The sequence below is a fragment of the Equus caballus genome, chromosome 2, assembly GCF_041296265.1.
Source record: "Equus caballus isolate H_3958 breed thoroughbred chromosome 2, TB-T2T, whole genome shotgun sequence".
NCBI lineage: Eukaryota > Metazoa > Chordata > Mammalia > Perissodactyla > Equidae > Equus > Equus caballus.
Genome location: NC_091685.1, coordinates 88,192,302 through 88,211,298, shown reverse-complemented (window position 1 = coordinate 88,211,298; position 18,997 = coordinate 88,192,302). Strand labels below are relative to the sequence as shown.

Sequence of the window (18,997 nt, the reverse complement as noted above, 5' to 3'; positions counted from 1 at the left end):
CTGGATTTGTGACCCTGGACCATAACTTAATCTCTGTGTTGTATCCTCCTCATTTGTATAATAGAGACAGAAATAATATCTACTTCACAGGGTTTGTATGAGGAATAAATGAGTTATTTAATATATATAAAGTGCTTTGAACAATGCCTGGATCATAATAACTACTCAACACATCAGCCACTGTTTTTATTTATTTATTATTTTTAAGTAACATAGCCCAAAGAATTGGGTTTTAGCAATTAAAATTTCATCAGTTTAAATAAATGTGAATATACATGAACATACTACCTCCTTCTTATCTGTCTATACCCTTCTTTTAGGAGAATTTAAAAAATCTGAAATGGCTTAAGAGAAAATTTCTGGCTCAATGACGGAATTGTAGAACAATATAAAATTATCAATTACTGTTCTCATTAAGAGCTACTGCTATACAACTGTTTAAAAACTGCACACGGTCCTGCTATCCTTATCATTTTTATTTGTTCTAGATTTCATCAGGTTAACCTGACCAAAGTAGAGAGAGCACATCCACTCTGCTTTCAAATGTGGGAAATGGAGACAAAGGTTTAAGGTCATATGATGAGAAAAACATTCAAAGAGAACAAAATTAATAATTATTGATGAAAACTTCTAACTGGTAACTATTAAATGGACCAAGAAGAGGGAAAAATGAGGGCCAAACCATCCATCTTAACAAGAACTTTCTTTCTACTTCATTTTAAATTTTACTCTGTGGGCAAGGTAGCTATAAAATATAAACTATATTAAGATATAAACTATAATATCTGTCACAGTTACTCCCATCAGTAAATCTACTGGGTGAGGTTTTTCAGTGTTTCTGTTTGGTCAAGCCAGACAGCAAGTCACAATTCTGTCTGCCCTGCTTCCTTTTCCTATATTTCTCCTAATAATAAAACCCTGCTTTAAAGACCTAGGTGTTTTTGGGTTTTTTTTAAGAGTTTGAAGATAAATTTTTTTTTAGTTCATAATAGTTTACATCAATGTGAGATTTCAGTTATACGTTATTTCTTGTCTGTTACCACATAGGTGCTCCCCTTCGGCCCCTGTGCCCACACCCCACCCCCCATCCCCTGGTAACCACTGAACTGTTCCCTTTGCCCATGTGTTTTTTCATATTCCACATATGAGTGAAATCATATGGTGTTTATTAAAGACCTAGGTTTTATTATGGCCTACTTATCTAAAGCTCTCTTAGCATCAAGGGGTAGTTCCACATTTGTCTCATGATCTTTTTCTAGGGACTAATGGATCTTATATATACTTTAGAAGAAACCTCTTGACCACAAACATTTTTAAAAGCTAAATTTACCATGTATTTCCTGTAGAGAGGGTGTCCTGGTTTGGGGCGAGGGGGCAGCACCGGCTCTTGATTTTTAAAGACTTGACTCTTGGCTTTTGAGAGTCCAGATGCCAAGTTACTTTGTTTTTTCTGAAGATCCATGTCAGAAGAAGACCGATTAAAAGGTAGTTTTTTACTTGATGTTCTGGTTGCAGAAAGTTTGGGGGGAGGTGGTCTCTCAGGGGCCCCTTTGGGAGGAGGCTGTCGAGCTGGTATAGCTTTTCCATTTGCAGGTCTGAAAGCCAGTGCGGTAGCTGTGAGTCAGTGTTTGTCAATATTAGGTTCTGTTTTGTCCTTTCTCACTCTCTCACTTTCTCTCTCTCTCTCTCTCACACACACACACACAGAGCTTTCTGCTAGTGTAACACAATTTATTGAAACATGCAGGGTATGCTCTTTTTCAACAAATGACTGCTGCATTAAACATTATATTATTAGAGGAAATGCCATGATGTTCCAGCTCCCTCTTATCTTGCACTAGAGATTCATTAGTTCAAGACAAACAAGCATTTACTATCATGAGCTCTCTAAGGCCCCATTTGCTCTTAAACACACCATAACTGTTTCAGAACACTAAGCACTTTCTTCCAAAGTCTGAGAAGAAAAAATTATAATAAGACAGCAGGTATATGTGATGGGGGCTTATACACGATTAGAAAAGGAACATCAAACTCCCCTAATACTTGTGTTAGAGGAATTATTATTAAAACTCTAATTTACATTAATATAAAGAAAGCAAGTTCTGAAAATGGGATAGAACAACTATTAATCTGAAAGCCGTTCCTTAATTCCTATGATAAAAATAATTTCCAACCTAGTAACATCTTCTGATAGCATCACAGCTTTCTGTTCCAATGGCCCTGGAATTCAGGAGGGCAGATAACCTCTGCGCTCAAAAACCTGTGTCTCCTTTTGGAAATGCCAAAAACCAGCCTGGTTTCTCATAATGAGGGGAGGGAGAGAGAGAGAGACGGAAAGAGTGTGAGTGTGAGTGTGTGTGTGTGCGCACGCATGTGTGTGTATGTGTATTCATTCCTGAAGAGGAATTGTTTTAGGTTTAGAAAGGAGTCTCATTCATTTGTCTGAGGAAAAATAATAGAGATTCATATTTGTGCTCTGGGAGTTTCTGGATTGCGTTAAAAGAACAAAGGAGCAGAGATTCTTACAACTTTCTGTCAGAAGCAGGCTGTAGGCTAGTGGCCTGGGTGAATTCATGAGTTTAATGTATCTCTAAAAGAAGATCTAAGGCCAACAACACTCAGTTTTGGTGACAGAAAAGAGAGTCCAGTCTCTGAGTGAGTAGTTTTTAAGCTTTCCCACTGACTCACCTTGGTGGCAGCCTGGGGGGTCCCCGCACAGAGCCTCCTGTTTGACCAGTGTGGTCGGATTCCTGCAAGTATCAGAGGATGCTTTTTAGTGAAGGTGAATCTGAAACAAGAGCTTGTCAAGAGGAATTATGGACAACTTTTTGGCTGGATCTATAGGTGGAAATCAGCTGAGTCACAGAAAGTAGCTTAAAAGAGCTTTTAGTCTTAAGCCATGTTAACTCATTACTTGCTCCTACCTAAATTGCCCGTGTCCTAAAACAAGTGAAAACAGAGAGGAGGAGACCAGGGGCTCTGCTGTTGTGGACCAACAACAGCCTATCCAATTCCACTGTATGGTTATGCACCCAGCAGTTCGTGAGGTATTAAGGACGATGTCTAAATCATGATAGCTTACACAGTAGCAATTTAAGCAGCCACTGTAGGGCATTAAAAAAATATATGGCCTTTATTTTTCCTATGACAACACATAAGATGTATGCTGCTCCTAACTTTAAACACATAGTAAGTGAGGAGGTGATTAGTTTGTTTTGCTTCAAACAGGCAGATCTCTCATCACTGAATGGTTTATACATTGTGCAGTGGGTTTTGAACCAGAAGGGGGTGGGAACATATAAGCAGCTTAAGGATGGCCTGAAAAGAAGGCATGTGAAGAGGATTACAAAGAGCCCAAGAAAGCAGAGAGCTTGTACCACTACAGCAAAGGGGTTAGACGAGCTAAGAGTTTTGTAGGAAAGAGTAAAGAAGGATAAAGTGAAAAACAAAAGATTGGTAGAGTTAGGGGGCCAGCCTGTGGCCAAGTGGTTAAGTTTGCATGCTTCACTTCGGCGGCCGACGGTTTTGCCAGTTCGGATCCTGGGCGCAGACCTATTACCACTCATCAGGCCATGCTGAGGCGGCATCCCATATAGCACAACCAGAAGGACCTACATTAGAACATACAACTACGTACTGAGGGGCTTTGGGGAGAAGCAGCAAAAGTTAAAAAAAAAAGGTTGGCATCAGATGCTAGCTCAGGTGCCACAAAAAAAGATTGGTAGAGTTAGAATGTTTTAGCCTAATAGCAGATGAGAGAAGTTGGAAGTGTGGAGACCAGTAGGAAGATTTCTCCAGGGGAAGGGATTCAAACTGTGCCTTTTAAATAGATCTTCTGAACACGTTATAGCCCAAGGTTTGGGAAGTGAGTATAATACACGGAAAATATTTTCAGATCTTCTGTTGAATGAAAAGTTAAAGGATCCCAAAGCCAAAACTTCTGCTTTTGTAGGGAAAACTCTCACTAAATTCTGCTAATCCTGAGTCTCCTTTTTCTCACCATTCTGCTTTCTAAGCCCCCAACAGTGACATCCAGAAAATAACATTTCTTCAAGACGTCATGACGGGAAAAATGCCAGCCCTTTACAATTACACTGCCGTTTTTTTTTTTTTATAAAGGAGGTTTAACTGTAGCTTGGGAATCTCTGGGCTACTTCAGACTGCTTCCCTCCTTCTCATCTTATCAATGAGTCAAAACTCACTTCCATGGCTTTTAATTCAAACTGAATATTTACAACTTTTCCTTAAATACCAAATGATTAATTGCCTATAATTGCAATCATTTAAAATGTTTCAATGTTTTAAAATCCTATTTTTAAAAAGAATTTAATCTTGCCCTTAAAACTTGGTTTCACTAATGAGTTCAGTTAATGTAGCAAGTCACCAGCTCATAAACCCTGCAATATTCTAGACTATAATCTATGCCTTACAAATAATGCTGTTGCCTATATTTCCCCTTGACAAATACCGCTACGATACTTGAAAAACTCATTTATTTCTTTGGCCATCTCTAAAATTAAAACAAACAAACACATGGAAAAACATTCTAGCAGATAGACAGGAACTTTTATCGCTTTTCTCAAAACTATAGTTGTTAGATACCTTAATAATTAAATAAGTAGTGTTCTCTAAGTAGTGTTATTTTTATGGGGAATCTTACATATCTTTTTAATTTCCCAACTTTCTACAATGAGCAGATTTTAAACCAGAAAAACAAAAAGGCAGTATACTCAAATCGGCCAGGAATGTTAGGAATGCTCTGGAAGGCCCTGCTTTATCTGACACACTTCAAAAACTGAGAACAAGAGATTGGTTCCTGCAGAAGCAACTGTCTTAGCGTTTGCTCAAGTCCAGGTTTGTGCACAGGTTCTGCCGACAGTCTTTGGAAGATCACTGATTAGGGATTTCCTCCTCTTCGATATTCCACACATAACTAGACCCTCTCTGCAACTGCTTTTTGTAGTTTTTCTCTAGCTTTGACATCCCTGAACTTTGGCTTTTGATATGTTTGGATACACATTTTAGTTCCTGGTGAAGTTGAGTTTTCTGCTTGTACTGTCCCTACAGATGCCGTCTCTTTGTTCATCTGTTTTGGAATGGTTTCTTTCTTTTTTTTTTTCACAAGGGAAGAATCACCCCAGGCTAACATCTGTTCCCAATCTTCCTCCTTTTTTCTTCTTTCCCCCTACCCCACCGAAGCCCCAGTACATAGTTGTGTATAGTTGTAAATTCTGGTTTTTTGATGTGAGCCACTGCCACAGCATGGCTACTGACAGACAAGTGGTGTAGTTCCACACCCGGGAACCGAACCCAGGCCGCTGAAGCAGTGTGTGCTGAACTTTAACTGCTAGGCCATCAGGGCTGGCTCTGGAATGGTTTCTTATATTCTAATTTCAAAATAATTTCTCAGTTTTTTGCTGTATTTTCAAGACAGATATTTCTTCCAGGACCACATTCTTGTCTGTAGGAATTAGTGAGCAGCCTCTACAGATGTTTCTTCTGTTCTTTCTCCAAGAACTGGTACCACTTCTTATGTCCTGAATTCAATACCCAGCTTCTGTGCTATAGCCTTGATTCCTTATACATACTTGGCAGTGTCTCCTGACTCTCCTCCTGTACTGCCTGGCAGCCTTTGTGCTTGGCTTTGGCAGCCTTGGGTTCCCACAGTGGACAATACGGCACACAGAAGTGTCTGCTCCTGGGGCCGGCCTGGTGGCACAGCAGTTAAGTGCACATGTTCCACTTCAGTGGCCTGGGGTTTGCCGGTTCGGATCCCAGGTGCGGACATGGCACCACTTGGCAAGCCATGCTGTGGTAGGCATCCCACATATAAAATAGAGGAAGATGGGCACAGATGTTAGTTCAGGGCCAGTCTTCCTTAGCAAAAAGAGGAGGATTGGCAGCAGATGTTAGCTCAGGGATAATCTTCCTCAAAAAAAAAAAAAAAAAGAAGCGTCTGCTCCTGCTGACTGAATGGCTCCAGTGGCTCCTGATGTTCTTTATCATTTAAGCGAAGAAAGTGAGATTTCACAACTACAGCCATCTTGTCCTGAGATGGAAAGTTCTCCAGCACTCAAGGCAGGAGAAAGAGTAGAGGTTTTTGTCCTGTGCCTCATCAGAAGACACAGTTGGCAAAGACCATGCCTATCCTTGTGGTCATTACACTGGTGAAATATTCTTTCTAGAGATCCTCACCCACACCAGAAGCCTTTATGCTCTGGTCTGAAATTCATTCAGTAACTGTCACTTTCAAACAAAAGGAATTTCTCAGGCATAGATTTGACTTTCTGGCCCTGGAAATCTGTATGTGTGACTTCAGCCAAATCATTTAACTTGTGGTCTGTTTCTCATCTCTTCTTCCTTCAGACCCAGTGTGTCTATTATGATATGTATTTATTACAGTTTAGCACAGAATGCTTTGACCCCCCTCCCTTCGTAAACAGTGTAGGACAGGATTTTCCTCATGTTGTTCACGTGAGGTACAAACAATTATGAATATAGTACCTCTCCAGATGCTTTAGTTTATTCTACCTTCCTTTTCTTGTTTTTCTAAAATGGGGGAGTTGCTTTGTGGACTGCTTAATACCAAATGTAATAATACACAGTATTTTAATAGACCTTTGTGGTTTACAAAGCCCATTATATGACTTAATGAATGTAATACATGCCTACTCATCATCCTCTCACTCTCTTTTACAACCCTTTAGAGTAGAAGCCACGAATCTCTTCAAGTAACTGTTCTCTCATGGAAATATGGGGTTTTCCTACTCAACAACAGTATGGTAGGGGCCCTATCGTCTTCTTCTTTTGGGCTTTCTTGGCCCAGTTTTAATAAAAATTTATTACCAAGTACTTTGAAAATGCAAGTGATCACTAAATTTTAATTCAGCTTATAGGAAAATCTCATTAACTTGATATTGGCTAATTCAATTTAATGTCTCCTTCAAAGCAATTTCTCTTCACTAGATGATTAGATGAGTTTGCATGTATAAAAAGCATAGTTAATACACAATGTAAAACTATTATGAAATTTTAACTGAAAATTTGATTCAGACTTTAAGAATTGGTTTCTTTTGAAACAAACCTTAAAGACAATCTATCCTATGGGAATTTCAAAAAGGATGGTATTGAGGTTGAAAGCAAAAAAAAAAAAAAATACATATATATATATATATATATATATATATATATATGTATTTAAAACTCTTTGACCACCATCTGTTAACAAGTAAATGGTAAAGCTCTATTATTTTAAATAAAAAAATAATTTTTCCCTAAATTTCAGATTAACAAATTCTTATGGTAACTATCTTAAAATTATGTCACTAATTGGCTATTTTAAATAAAAACTGATAATTGAACCAAATCTATTTCCACAAATGTTAAAGACTTTTAGAGATTTTCAGTAACTTCCTCATTATTAGTGCCATTTAAAAGACAATGCCATTATATCAGTACAGGACAAATTATTTCATGATGAAGTACAATGAAGTGGCCAAATTCTTTTGTTCTACAGGGATTTTTTAAATATTGAACATCACATTAAATGGGACTTAGAAATTGGTTTCTAATAAAGGTATTTTTAAATCTGACCAACAGTAAAATAATTAAGACATTAGTTGAGCATTTAGAATTAGTGCATAGCTTGGTCTTCGACCTAAGGCAATCTATAATAACGACTTACCAAGTTTCTATTTCTGTCTACATTACTGAGTTTTCCAGATCCTGTACTGTAAGTGTTTCCAATAGGTTTTTCAGAAGGTAGAGGAGGTGGGCTTTGTGGATCCTCATGTAAACCTAGAAAAATAGTAGTAATTCATCAGTAATTTTTAGTCTTTGGGGATTCCAAAGGATGAAGTGATTGCAACTTGGTTCCTTAGGAAAATGGCTATCATAAAAGATCCATACAAAGAATAGATAGCTAACCAAATGAGAAAGAATTCCCAGTTAACCTCAGAAATGTGATGGGTTAGTATGCAGTTAATTTTACTGACTGTTTTCTAGAAAGGAAAAGTAATCCTAAATAATTACAACAGCAGCCAGCATTTTTAAGAACCTTCTATGTGCCAGGCATTAAGTTAAAGCACTTTATTTATATACATTTCTCCAACCAACATCTATCTATGTGCCAGATCTGCACAGTCCACCAGCTAGTAGCCACGTGTGGCAATCTAAACTTAAATCTTAATTAATTAAAATTAAATAAAATTAAAATTTCTGTTCCTCAGTTGCGCTAGCCACATCTCAAGTGCACCATAGACACATGTGGCTAGTGACTACCATATTGGGCATTTCCATCTTTGCAGAAAGTCCTATTGGACAGCACTACAGTGCTAGATAACATCCTACTCATTTTACAGATGAAGAATCTGACAATAAATATCCTATTCATTTTATAGATGAAGAGACAGATGAAGCTGAGAAGAAAATAAATGAGCTATCCAAGATCTTAATGCTAGTAATTGTCAGATCCAGGGTTTTGAACCCCAAACTCATTTATAATGAGTTAACTTAATGCCTTAACTTAATGCCTGGCACATAGAAGGTTCTCAAAAATGCTGGCTGCTGTGGTAATTATTTAGGATTACTTTTACTTTCTAGAAAACAGTCAGTAAAATTAACTAATGTCTACTAACCCATCACATTTCTGAGGTTAACTGGGAATTCTTTCTCATTTGCTCAGCTACCTATTCTCTGTATGGATCTTTTATGATAGCCATTTTCCTAAGGAACCAAGTAAAGCTTATCACATAAGGCATGCTGCTTCTTAATAGGTGGTATATCCAACCCTCCCCCATCCAAATAATTAAATGTGTTTTCTAATTCATTTGCTTCAGATTAATGGACTTCACTGCCCTCAATTTAACAAACAATATCTTTACATCCAAACTACATCCTTAACTCAGTGATAGTGCACCCTCAACTTATTAAAATAAACAACAACAAAAAAACTCCACAGATGGCTAGATTTAATTAGTGACAGCTAATTAAAATCTGTGTGCAAATACACTTGGAGAGAGGATGATTGTGGCATACTAAAAGAGGCGAAAGCCGCCTTCTACACACTTTTAGGCATTTAAAGGAGATGGGAATTTTTCTCATTCTTTCAAATGAACACACTCTGCTTCCATTTCACATGAAAAACCTGTAACAAGAGGATGAGTTGTCAGGTTCCCGTTTTATCCACAGACAGGAAAGCACTCTCAAAAGGAGGAAAATGGTTCCCGTTTTATCCACAGACAGGAAAGCACTCTCAAAAGGAGGAAAATACTCACGCAGGCTACTAGGAAACCAATGATTTAGAGACAGGCAAGCCTTCTTAGTGAGAGGCAGGCCTGCTCTGGGAATACAGACACAAACAGGAACATTCCATCTCAGTGGCCATCTTGAAGACTTTCTCTGTGCTGCAGGTTCCTTATTCTTACAAGGAAACATGAATCATTTGGATATAATACCGTCATGACAAACAACTAGGGGTACAAAGTGGTAATAATACGAAAGTAGAGAGGAGATAGTTTACTGGCAGAAAGGGACATAGGGATTAACCACTGTGGGTGTGTGGGGAAGATGGAGATTTCCAATTTCAAATAATGTGGTCAGTGGAGGTCTTAACAGAAAAGTGGCATTTGAGCGAAGACCTGAAGGAATGGTGAAGGAGGCAGCCAAGCAGATATCCTGGAAAAGGACATCCTAGTCTGAAGAAACAAGTCCCGAGATGAAGGAGCTGACAGGTTCAAAGAAAAGCAAAGAGGTTTGTACCACAAAGCTGCTCCTTTCTTCCTTTGTCCCTTCCAAGTTCTTCAGACACCAAAAGGCTTACTTTTTTTTCTGTACAGCATATATGCATTGCTCAATAATTGAAATAATAAAATTCCAGGGAACTGGTTTTTGATATAAACAGAAATAACTCTCCAGAAACTGGCACTTTATTTCTCTCACATATAGCAGTACAGAATTCAACTTTCTAATAGTTCCTGAACCTTTGTCAGGATAATAAATAAAGGTGCTTCCTCAATATATCCTTTTTAGGATTTCAGGACTATTAATCCAATTTATAAGTGTGCAGAAAAGAGTAGACATAGCAGGCCTGAGACCGCTTATCCTTAGACAGGCCTGCTTACAAGACTTGTCCTTGTTGGCATCTGGAAACTTGGCCTTCAGGAAGATTCCCACTATTCCCAGAACTGATAAAACAAAAGAATATGGTTTATGCTGAACACCTGATTTCCTTCTAGAAGTCTTGAATTTTGGCACATGAGGTGCCTATGTGACCAGCCCCCACTAAAAACCCTGGGCACTGAGTCTCTAATGAGCTTCCCTGGTTGACAACAATTCACACATGTTGTCACAACTGGTTCCTGGGCGAGTTAAGTCCTCCCTCTGGGACCCTGCTGGGAAAGGAGGCCCAGATGCTGGTCCAGGTTTCCTCCAGACCTCGCCTCATGCACCTCTGCTGATTTTTCTTCGTATACTTTTGCTGAAATAAATCACAGCCGTGAACACAACTATATGCTAAGTCCCGTGAGTCCTCCTAGTGAGTCATCAAACCTGGGGGTCTTGGGGACCCTGGCACAAGAAGAAGAATAAAGTTAGTTATAAAAGTTGTATTACTTAAAACCCACATGAGCTTCAGGCAATGTTTATCACCATTATATCTCACTATGCCTGTTTTAATCCAGAATACATTTAACAAGGAAAGAGCAAGCAGGCAAACAACCCAATGAGCTATCATTTCACTGATTTGCGGGCTATATAATGTTGTGAAAAGAAATACACCACAAGTTCTTTAATCTAACACTACCATATAACCTCCTAAGAAGCTAGAAAGCACCAGAATTTGGTACCCTTGACTTTTTCTCCTCATTCTTCATAGCAACTCAGTTCAATCTTCTTGATACTTGGCTTAAAGCCATCAGTTAATAACAAAACCATCAAGAGACTAAACCCAGTGGGATCCTTCTGGGTAGTATCTTGTAGGGAAACCAAACCCCTAAACTTAAGAGGTTTCATGGCATTCCAGGGTATGCCTGCAATGTAATCCTGGGATGCTATAGGCGAAGGACTTGGACACTTGCTCTGCTGTTAGGAGGAATGGAATGGCGGAATCTCTTGTTAGACAAAGGCAAAGATGCATCTGGGCCATGCAAAAGCATTGAATGAAAGGAAATGAAGCAGAGGCTCACAGGGAAAGCTGTGTGATCACTCTAAGCAATGCCAGGAACTGCTCTGGAACCCACTGCATGCTCATGCATACACACATGCATATACACACACATGCTTTGACTCACACTTTTTAATAATCTCTGGGGTCTAAAATAAATAGTTCTGGCTCTCTTGGCTTCTCTCTTACAATAAATATCAGATATCTTTGCAGTACTTATTAAAGCTCATAAAAAATTTCATTTATTGCACCATTAAAAAAAATCAAGTAAAGAAGTATAGAGGAATATAGTGTTACACTAATTTAAAAAATATTTTTATACATTGTTACATGTTTTTGTAACATGTGGTTACCACTCTTCACACAATTCACACATAGCGGTCCGCAGATTATGCAGATTGAAATAATATACTCCTGATAGACATATACAACTTCATCTGCTGTCAGTTTCAATTACTTTCCTACCATCTTTCCTAGAGGCACTAACACAGGATACCACATTATTATGATTTTCAGTCTCCTTCTATTCTCTCTGCCTAAAGACAACTGAAATCCAAATTTACTGTACTAATTGTCTAAAGAATTACGAAAAAACAACTTGCTTTTAAATGTCTTTGACTATAATAATAACAAATGGATGATTACACGTAAGTTCAAAAGTAGTCGATAAATTAGCATACATTTCCCCCAGGCGCTCAGAGAGGCGAATAAAGAAGGCAGAGAAGTGCTTACATTTTCCTGGTTTGGCTGGAATTCGAATCACAGTGGGCTTCCTGGTGGGCGCTGGTTGCACTGCTCGTTCTTTTGTTGGTTCTGTTTTTGTGGGGAGCTGAAAGGGATCTAATGAAAAACACAGTTTATTTTGTGTGTTTTAGTTAACACGGACTCAAACAAAAAACCTCATTCATAATTAAAGAGTCATATTTTTCATGCCCCAGGGAAAACTGTTCACGGATAAACAAAATCTCAGTTTGCAGAGACAAAAACAGAGTCGGAGCTCATGAAAGGAAATAACTCGGCGGTCTGTAAATAATTCATATGGCTTTTCTTCCTCTCTGAGAGAGACGCAGTACAATCCTGAATTATGTAAAAGCTATCTTTCATGGGAATGTAATCATTTCATAAGTGTCTGCCTGAAAATGAGGGGCAATTGAAAGGAGGAGTCAATTTCCCCCCTGTTGTGAAGCTTCCCAGATCCCAGATCCAGCAAGGAAGGCCTCTTCTCCACGACACTCCTGTGCCTGGACTGGAAAACTTATCCCCAGGGCTCATCAAGGGCCCTCATCCTCCCCAGCACCGTGCTTGGCACAGGGTGGGTGCTCAGCAGTCTCGAATTTAGTAGTTTAGTAAAACTACATTTCAGTAACATGGAAATGAAAAATGTTTTATCCTGGAAATAAAATAACACATCTCCCTTTAAATATTTAATTTTGGGGCAAGGATATGTGACTCAGCATTTCTCCATCTTAACTGATTCATTTAAAATGGACAGTATATACTAAGAGTAAGTATTTTAAACAAATGCATAACCACCCAATTTTTCATGAAAGAAATAAGTCCTTTTTTCTTTAATGTAAATGCTCTTTTCAGTAGTTTGGAAAAATGACCATAATTTTTTTTTTTTTTTGCTGAGGAAGATTTGCCTTGAGCTAACATCCACTGCCAATCTTCTTTTTGTATGTGAGCTGCCGCCACAGCATGGTCACTGACAGATGAGTGGCGTAGGTCCACGCCTGGGAACTGAACCTAGATCGCCAAAGTGGAACATGCTGAACTTAACCACTAGGCCACTGGGGCTGGCCCCATAAAATTTTTAAAAGATGAGAAATCTGAAAATAATCAGATTAGTAAAATAAAATAAAATGCTGTATAATGGATACCCTATATAGCACACAGGATCTCAGGAGGCCACCTTTGCCTTTAGTCAACAAAACACAGAATGAGTACATGCTGTAATTCTGTACCTGTTCCACAGATCTTCCCTGTAAGGAGATACTCCCTGTACAACAATGCGTTCATGGCTCCCATGATGAACAGCACTCATGTTCTGCCTGTTAGAAGCTACAGTTCAGTAAGTACCTTTTGCTGACCAGCTCTTTTCAGGATATATGAAGAGCTGAGCTAAGGATAAGAAGGCCTTTCAGTTCCCTGATACCTCCCCTTCCCTTCCAACCAGCTCTCAGGCAAGCCCACAATCACATATCCTACCAGAGGCATCACTCACTCACTAGTCACTTGCTCATATACTATGTCTATCATATGCCAGTAACACTGCTGGGTGGGGAGATAAGACGGTACAGTACAATCCTATTTTGAGTTTATTATCTACCACCTAAGAAGGCCCCCCGGGTGGCATGCTAGAATTATTGTTAGGTTACTGAGAAAAAAACCCTAGATGAGCCCTCTATGGAAACCTGTCTATCAACTCGCAAGTGAGGTAAGTCTTGTCTAAGTTCAAAAAACCAACTCAAAATTATCAAAACAATACCAAACTTAAAAAAAAAAAAGGCTCCTGTAATAATATAAGTTTCTTCCATTGTAACCTATGTCTTCACAAAACAAATAAACAAAGCTGCTTCTTTTAGGTCTAACCAAATTCTTTAATTCCTTATTTTTTTATAACATTATTTTTTACCTCAAAAGTAATATTTATTGTAAAAATGGGAAACATTAAGAAATATATAATAGGAATCTCCTGTAATCCCATCCCTCCAGCGATAATTATTAGCTAAAACCTGGTGTATCTGTCTACAGATTTTTCCCCCTATATTACATGTATTATTATGTAGGTATTTTGAAAAATGAAAATCAGGATCATTTTATATCCACTTCTTTGTAATTTCCTTTTTCACTTTTGTTCATTCAGTATTGACTGAGTGCCTGCTACACATCAAATACTATTCTAAGCGCTGGGAAACTTCAGCGAACAAAGCAGAGAATTCTGCCCTTATGGCACTTACCTTCCAGTAGGGAGATGGAGACAATAAACATAATAGATAAGTAATTCAGGGGGTATATTAGAAGGTGAGACATACTATTGAGAAAAGGAAAAAGTAGAGCAAGGTGAGGAAGTTCAGGTGTGGGCAGAAGGGAAGAGGGTGCAGCATGAAACAAGTGCAGGGGGCAAGGAATGGGAGGGCTCCACGACCATCTCTCCAACAAGTGGATTTTCCATATTCTAGTAACTCTTCCAACTTGAATAACATTCATCAGGTCTTTAAGAAACAGCAGTGCCAATGGATAAAAAGGGGTAGGTATACTTGTATTAAAGCCCATTATTGCAAATATTACTGGAATCTGAACTCCCCAAATGGTTCACCTGTTCTGAGTAATGTTAACTAAAACGAAAGAATCTGAAGACTCCATGTAATCTCGACATACATTTTATTCAAACACAGAAACATAGTATCTTTCTGCTTCACGCATCTTTCCCTTCTGTTCATCTCTCTCCCCCCTGCCATTGCCTCTGCTCTGTCCTCGTTGGAACCTACTGACCTCCAAGGAGCCACCTTCTTTCCCGCTGCTGCTGCAGACACCTGACTGCTTAGGAACTTGACCATGCTCCCTCCCCTCAATCTTGTTGTAATATCCTGTTCTTTCAGGGCTCTGTTTTCTGCTGGGAAAAGGACCAAAAATTCAAGACAAGGATTAAGGCTGATCATGGTAGTGCACTGTGTTCTACCTTTCAAGCAGCATTCTGCTTTAACAGCTGCTTTTGGTGCCTATAATCTGCTGGGTTTTAGCTGATTTCTTTGGGTGGGTGTGGAGGCGGAAGAAAATCTTGAGCATAGAATGACTTCAATTGTTTCCCAACTCATATTAAATTCCGGGCCAGTATACCACCTACACTCTCACATTCCAGGAGCGAGGGCACCAATAACGGGGGCGGGGAAAGGAGAAAAGAGGCCAGACAGTGCCCTTGCAGGGCTGGGCACAAGGGGCACCCAGCATGTGCTTGCTGTTGGAGGACTGGCCACAGGGAACCCTGCCCCCAATGCCACACACTGCGCAGCGATCTCACCTGTCGCATTAAAGAGTCCAGACATCTTTTTTTTTTTTACTCGGAAGGATTTACATTGAAGTAGCATAGATACATCTTAAATACAAAGTATTCAAAGTGTCCTAGCTATCCACTCTCTTTCTCTCTTTTTTGGTCTTTATTTTTAATATTGTTAGCTGTTCTTTAATAACCGGCACTCACATCATGTGTAATTAGTCTACTATACATGTCTCTGGAAAAAAATTTCTTTCTCAATACAGTGAAGCAAGGAAGTCTTAGTGTTCCAGCACTGCGGGCTGTTTGGCAGGAGTGGGTCTGTCTAATGACCTACCCCAGCTGTGCTCACTGAGTCAGTGAGCTCGGCATCTGCCTCTGTCTGCATGCTGGCCCGGGCTGTAATCCAGACCAGGCGTGCAGATGAGTGGGGAGGACAGGCAGCAGCACTTCAGTGAGAAGGTGGAGCCAGAGGCCTGTTTTTCATCTTGATGATCGTGTACGAGTCTCTCTAGCTACACAGTACGAAGTTTACTTTTTACGTCTTTTCATCAGAGCGGTATTTTTTTTCCAACAGAAATATAAGTGAGCAACATCTACAGCGAGGCTGGTACCTCACGTTTGAGAACTCCAGGCACTGCCAGGTAGGAAACTGGATCACTGGTACTATTAAAATATTTAAAGTCCATAACCTTTGACCCAGAAGTCCTACATTTGGAAATCCAGTCGTGAGAAATAAAAGCACCGGTAGAAGTGAAAATGTTTAGGAGACTGTCTACGGCAGCATTTTTGGTAGCAGTGAAAAAAAAAAAGCTAAAAAATTCAAAACAAATGCAACAACCTGAATGTCCATAAATAGGGCAATGGTGGGTCAACAATGACACACACACACTAGGGAATATTAGACAGGTGTAAGGAAACAAGGAGTTAGATCTACTGGCCTGGAGAGAAGTCCACAGATCACACTGTTAAGTGAAAACAGCAAGCTGCTCAGTAAAGGGTACAGCATGATAAAAACGTTTGTAAAAAGCAGGAAAAAGTACAGGCATGTGTACATATTTGTAAGCTTTGGTTTGGAATGTCCAAAGACACAGAAGGCTACAGACACACTGCTCACAGTGGTTACTTGGGGGATTTAGATGGACTGGAGAGAGATTAATTTTTTGTCTTTTACTAAATGTCTGTATTGACTTCTTACAGAAAATATATGTTACTTTGCAACTGAAAATAAATCCAATAAGATAAATTTAATCACAAGAAAAGTTATAAGATTAAGCTGAATTAACATTCCTGCCAAACAAACTAAAACACTTAAAAATAAGGGGAAAAAACAAAAATTCTTGTCCTTTTAGTTGCTTTTTCAAGGCAATAATGGCCATAAAAGTTTCCATAAAGTAACTAGAAAAATAAAACTCTTTTTTTGGATACTATACCCAGGTGATTCTATTTAATAAGAAATAATGCAGATATATATTTTTGGATTTGTCTAACAGACATAATTAGTTCATAATAATCAGCTTTTATTTGTAACCTCGAATAATATAACCTTAGAAAAATCATATTTTATTATTTTTTAAAACTTCTACTCATCGCAAAGCTGAAGATCAGTGTGGAAGGCGGCTCTCTTTCCATAGCAAAGATGACATGAAGTAACTCTCCCAGTTTCTTTCATCCTTCTTCTGCTTATATTTAGCTATTTGAAAACCAGGTTCCCCCATTCTCTCCTGCCGACCCAGTTCCCTTATAAAAGATAAACTTTGTTAACCAACTTTTTATACATCTTTTCAAAGACACTGCATAGTTGTGTGTATGTGTGTTTCAACACCAATAGTAGCTAAAATACCATGAGTAGTATCCATACCTTACATTTTTCACCTAATAGTATCCTGGAGGTTGGTCCATAGTGGGAGATAATAGATGGTTTGCCTCTTTTTTAATTATCGTATAATACTCCAATGTATGGATGTACCATCATTTATTTAAGCAGTCCATTGAAGGTTATTTCCAATATTCTATAGTAAAAGTCCTTAATCTGGGTCCAAGAGTAGGCCCTCAAAGCCCTGGAAATTGTACCACCAATTGTGCATCCATGAGCCAAGGGCTATTTTCAAGGGAGATAAAAGATTCACAGGCTAATCAGATTCTCAGAGTTCTGTGAGCCAGAAAGGGTTAGGAACTGCAGTGCCATAATTCTTTCTATCACAGACTGTTTGCTCTTGTTTCTACAGGAAAAACACAGAGCATGTCCAAAAGAATCTCCTGCCCAAATCTAAGGAAAGTCAACGGCATTTTTCTTTTACTTTTATTTGTAGTATTTATTCTGCCCTCCTTCTAGTCCCTCACACCAACACCAATTGTTCTACGCCTGCTGCCAAACAAGCAGGCCCCTTTACACCTATATCCACATGGTCTTCATTACCGGGTTGAGAAAAACACTGATGATAATGTAGTTTTCTGCCCATTACCTGTCTCTAATAATATGCTTGTCATCATAATTGGTTTCACCATCCTTGGCTTGCTTTTCTGTCATTTCTTTCCCTTGAGTTCTGTTATAGCAAAAAATTGGCTGCTAAACTATTATTCTGGTCTGTGTAATGGGGCTGACAGCAGAAGCATTCTGCTTTTTTTGACAACTGGGTATGATGTGTAAAGGTGTCAAGAGGAATTGCTAATGCTTCTCAGCTCCATTACATTAACCTGGAAGGCATTCTACCCAAGAAATGAATCCATTAAATTGCCTGTTTTATGAGTTTTCCTTTAATAATTTTTCTAATCTTTACAATGTTTTCATAGCTTTGGTATTTTCTGATCTCTATTTCCTGAGATTAATATGGGAACTTCACTTTATGAAAACTATTTTATTAGATTTTCTTTATTTTTGAGGGATGAGAAAGAGAAAGAAAGTATTTGTGAGTTTCTCTCCTTTCTCCTATGTTCCTCTCCCACTTTCTGGCTGATACCAGGACAATTAGGCAAGGTTTCACAAACAGAATATAATCCTTTATTTACAAAGACAATGCTATTAATATAGCATCAAAAAGTCACAAAGCCCAAATAGATAAACAAATGAAAATCTCTTTCTATGTTGGGGAATTCAGAGGTGATCCTGAAGGCCTCTGGAGGTCAATAAGCAACAGGGAAGCAACAAGGTCCAAAGAACAATCTCTTGGGTAGCCATAATATGGACAATGATGGGTGTGAGGCAGATGCAGGGGCTCAATTTAGGAGACAACTGCACTAATCTGGGAATAGAGGCCTAAAGTGAGGCAAAAGCAGGAGAGATGGAAATGAGAGGAAGATTCAAGAACTATTCAGAAGGTAAAACCAGAAGGAGTTAGTAACTAAATGGATGTGAAAGGCAAGAAGTAACAGTAATAATTACTACTTAACAAACACTTAGCATGTTTCAGACAATGTGATAGGGCTTTCCTGCATAATCACATTTAACCTTTGCAATACCTCTAGGAGGAATATTATTATTGTGTTTCATAGATGAGGAAACAGAGGTACTGCCCAAGGTCACAGAGCAATTAAGTGGTGGACCTCGGCCTGTTTGACTCCAAGTCCAAACAACCAGCCACTGTATGACAGGCAGACTCAAGGGTATCTCTCTAGGATTCTCCAGGGAAGGCTGGGTGTGTGATGGTATCACTAGTGAGGTGCAGAATATAGGAAGAGCAGCAGGTTTAGAAAGAAGATAAAGTGTTTAGTTCAATAATACTCCACAGTCAAGAGCAATGGTTAAAGTCAGGTAGGGCATGCAAATTACATATTTTGCTTAAAGACTGTCCCAATAATTAAACGTTGTGCAATGAAGTGATAGAAATCAAGAAACAGAAAAA

At 38.8% G+C, this 18,997-nt stretch overlaps 1 protein-coding gene across 36 annotated transcripts in view; it reads right to left on the bottom strand.

Annotated features, from left to right (window-relative positions):
• Positions 1 to 18,997, bottom strand: part of SH3D19 (SH3 domain containing 19) — a 163,185-nt gene that overhangs the window by 19,827 nt on the left and 124,361 nt on the right. For all 36 annotated transcript variants that reach the window (XM_070261489.1, XM_070261492.1, XM_070261490.1 and 33 more), the window contains 4 exons: positions 11,894 to 12,001; positions 7,685 to 7,797; positions 2,689 to 2,750; positions 1,331 to 1,595 (listed from right to left, as the gene is read on the bottom strand). In XM_070261489.1, coding sequence (XP_070117590.1) covers positions 1,331 to 1,595; positions 2,689 to 2,750; positions 7,685 to 7,797; positions 11,894 to 12,001 — 548 coding nt within the window. The remainder of the gene's footprint in view (positions 1 to 1,330; positions 1,596 to 2,688; positions 2,751 to 7,684; positions 7,798 to 11,893; positions 12,002 to 18,997) is intronic.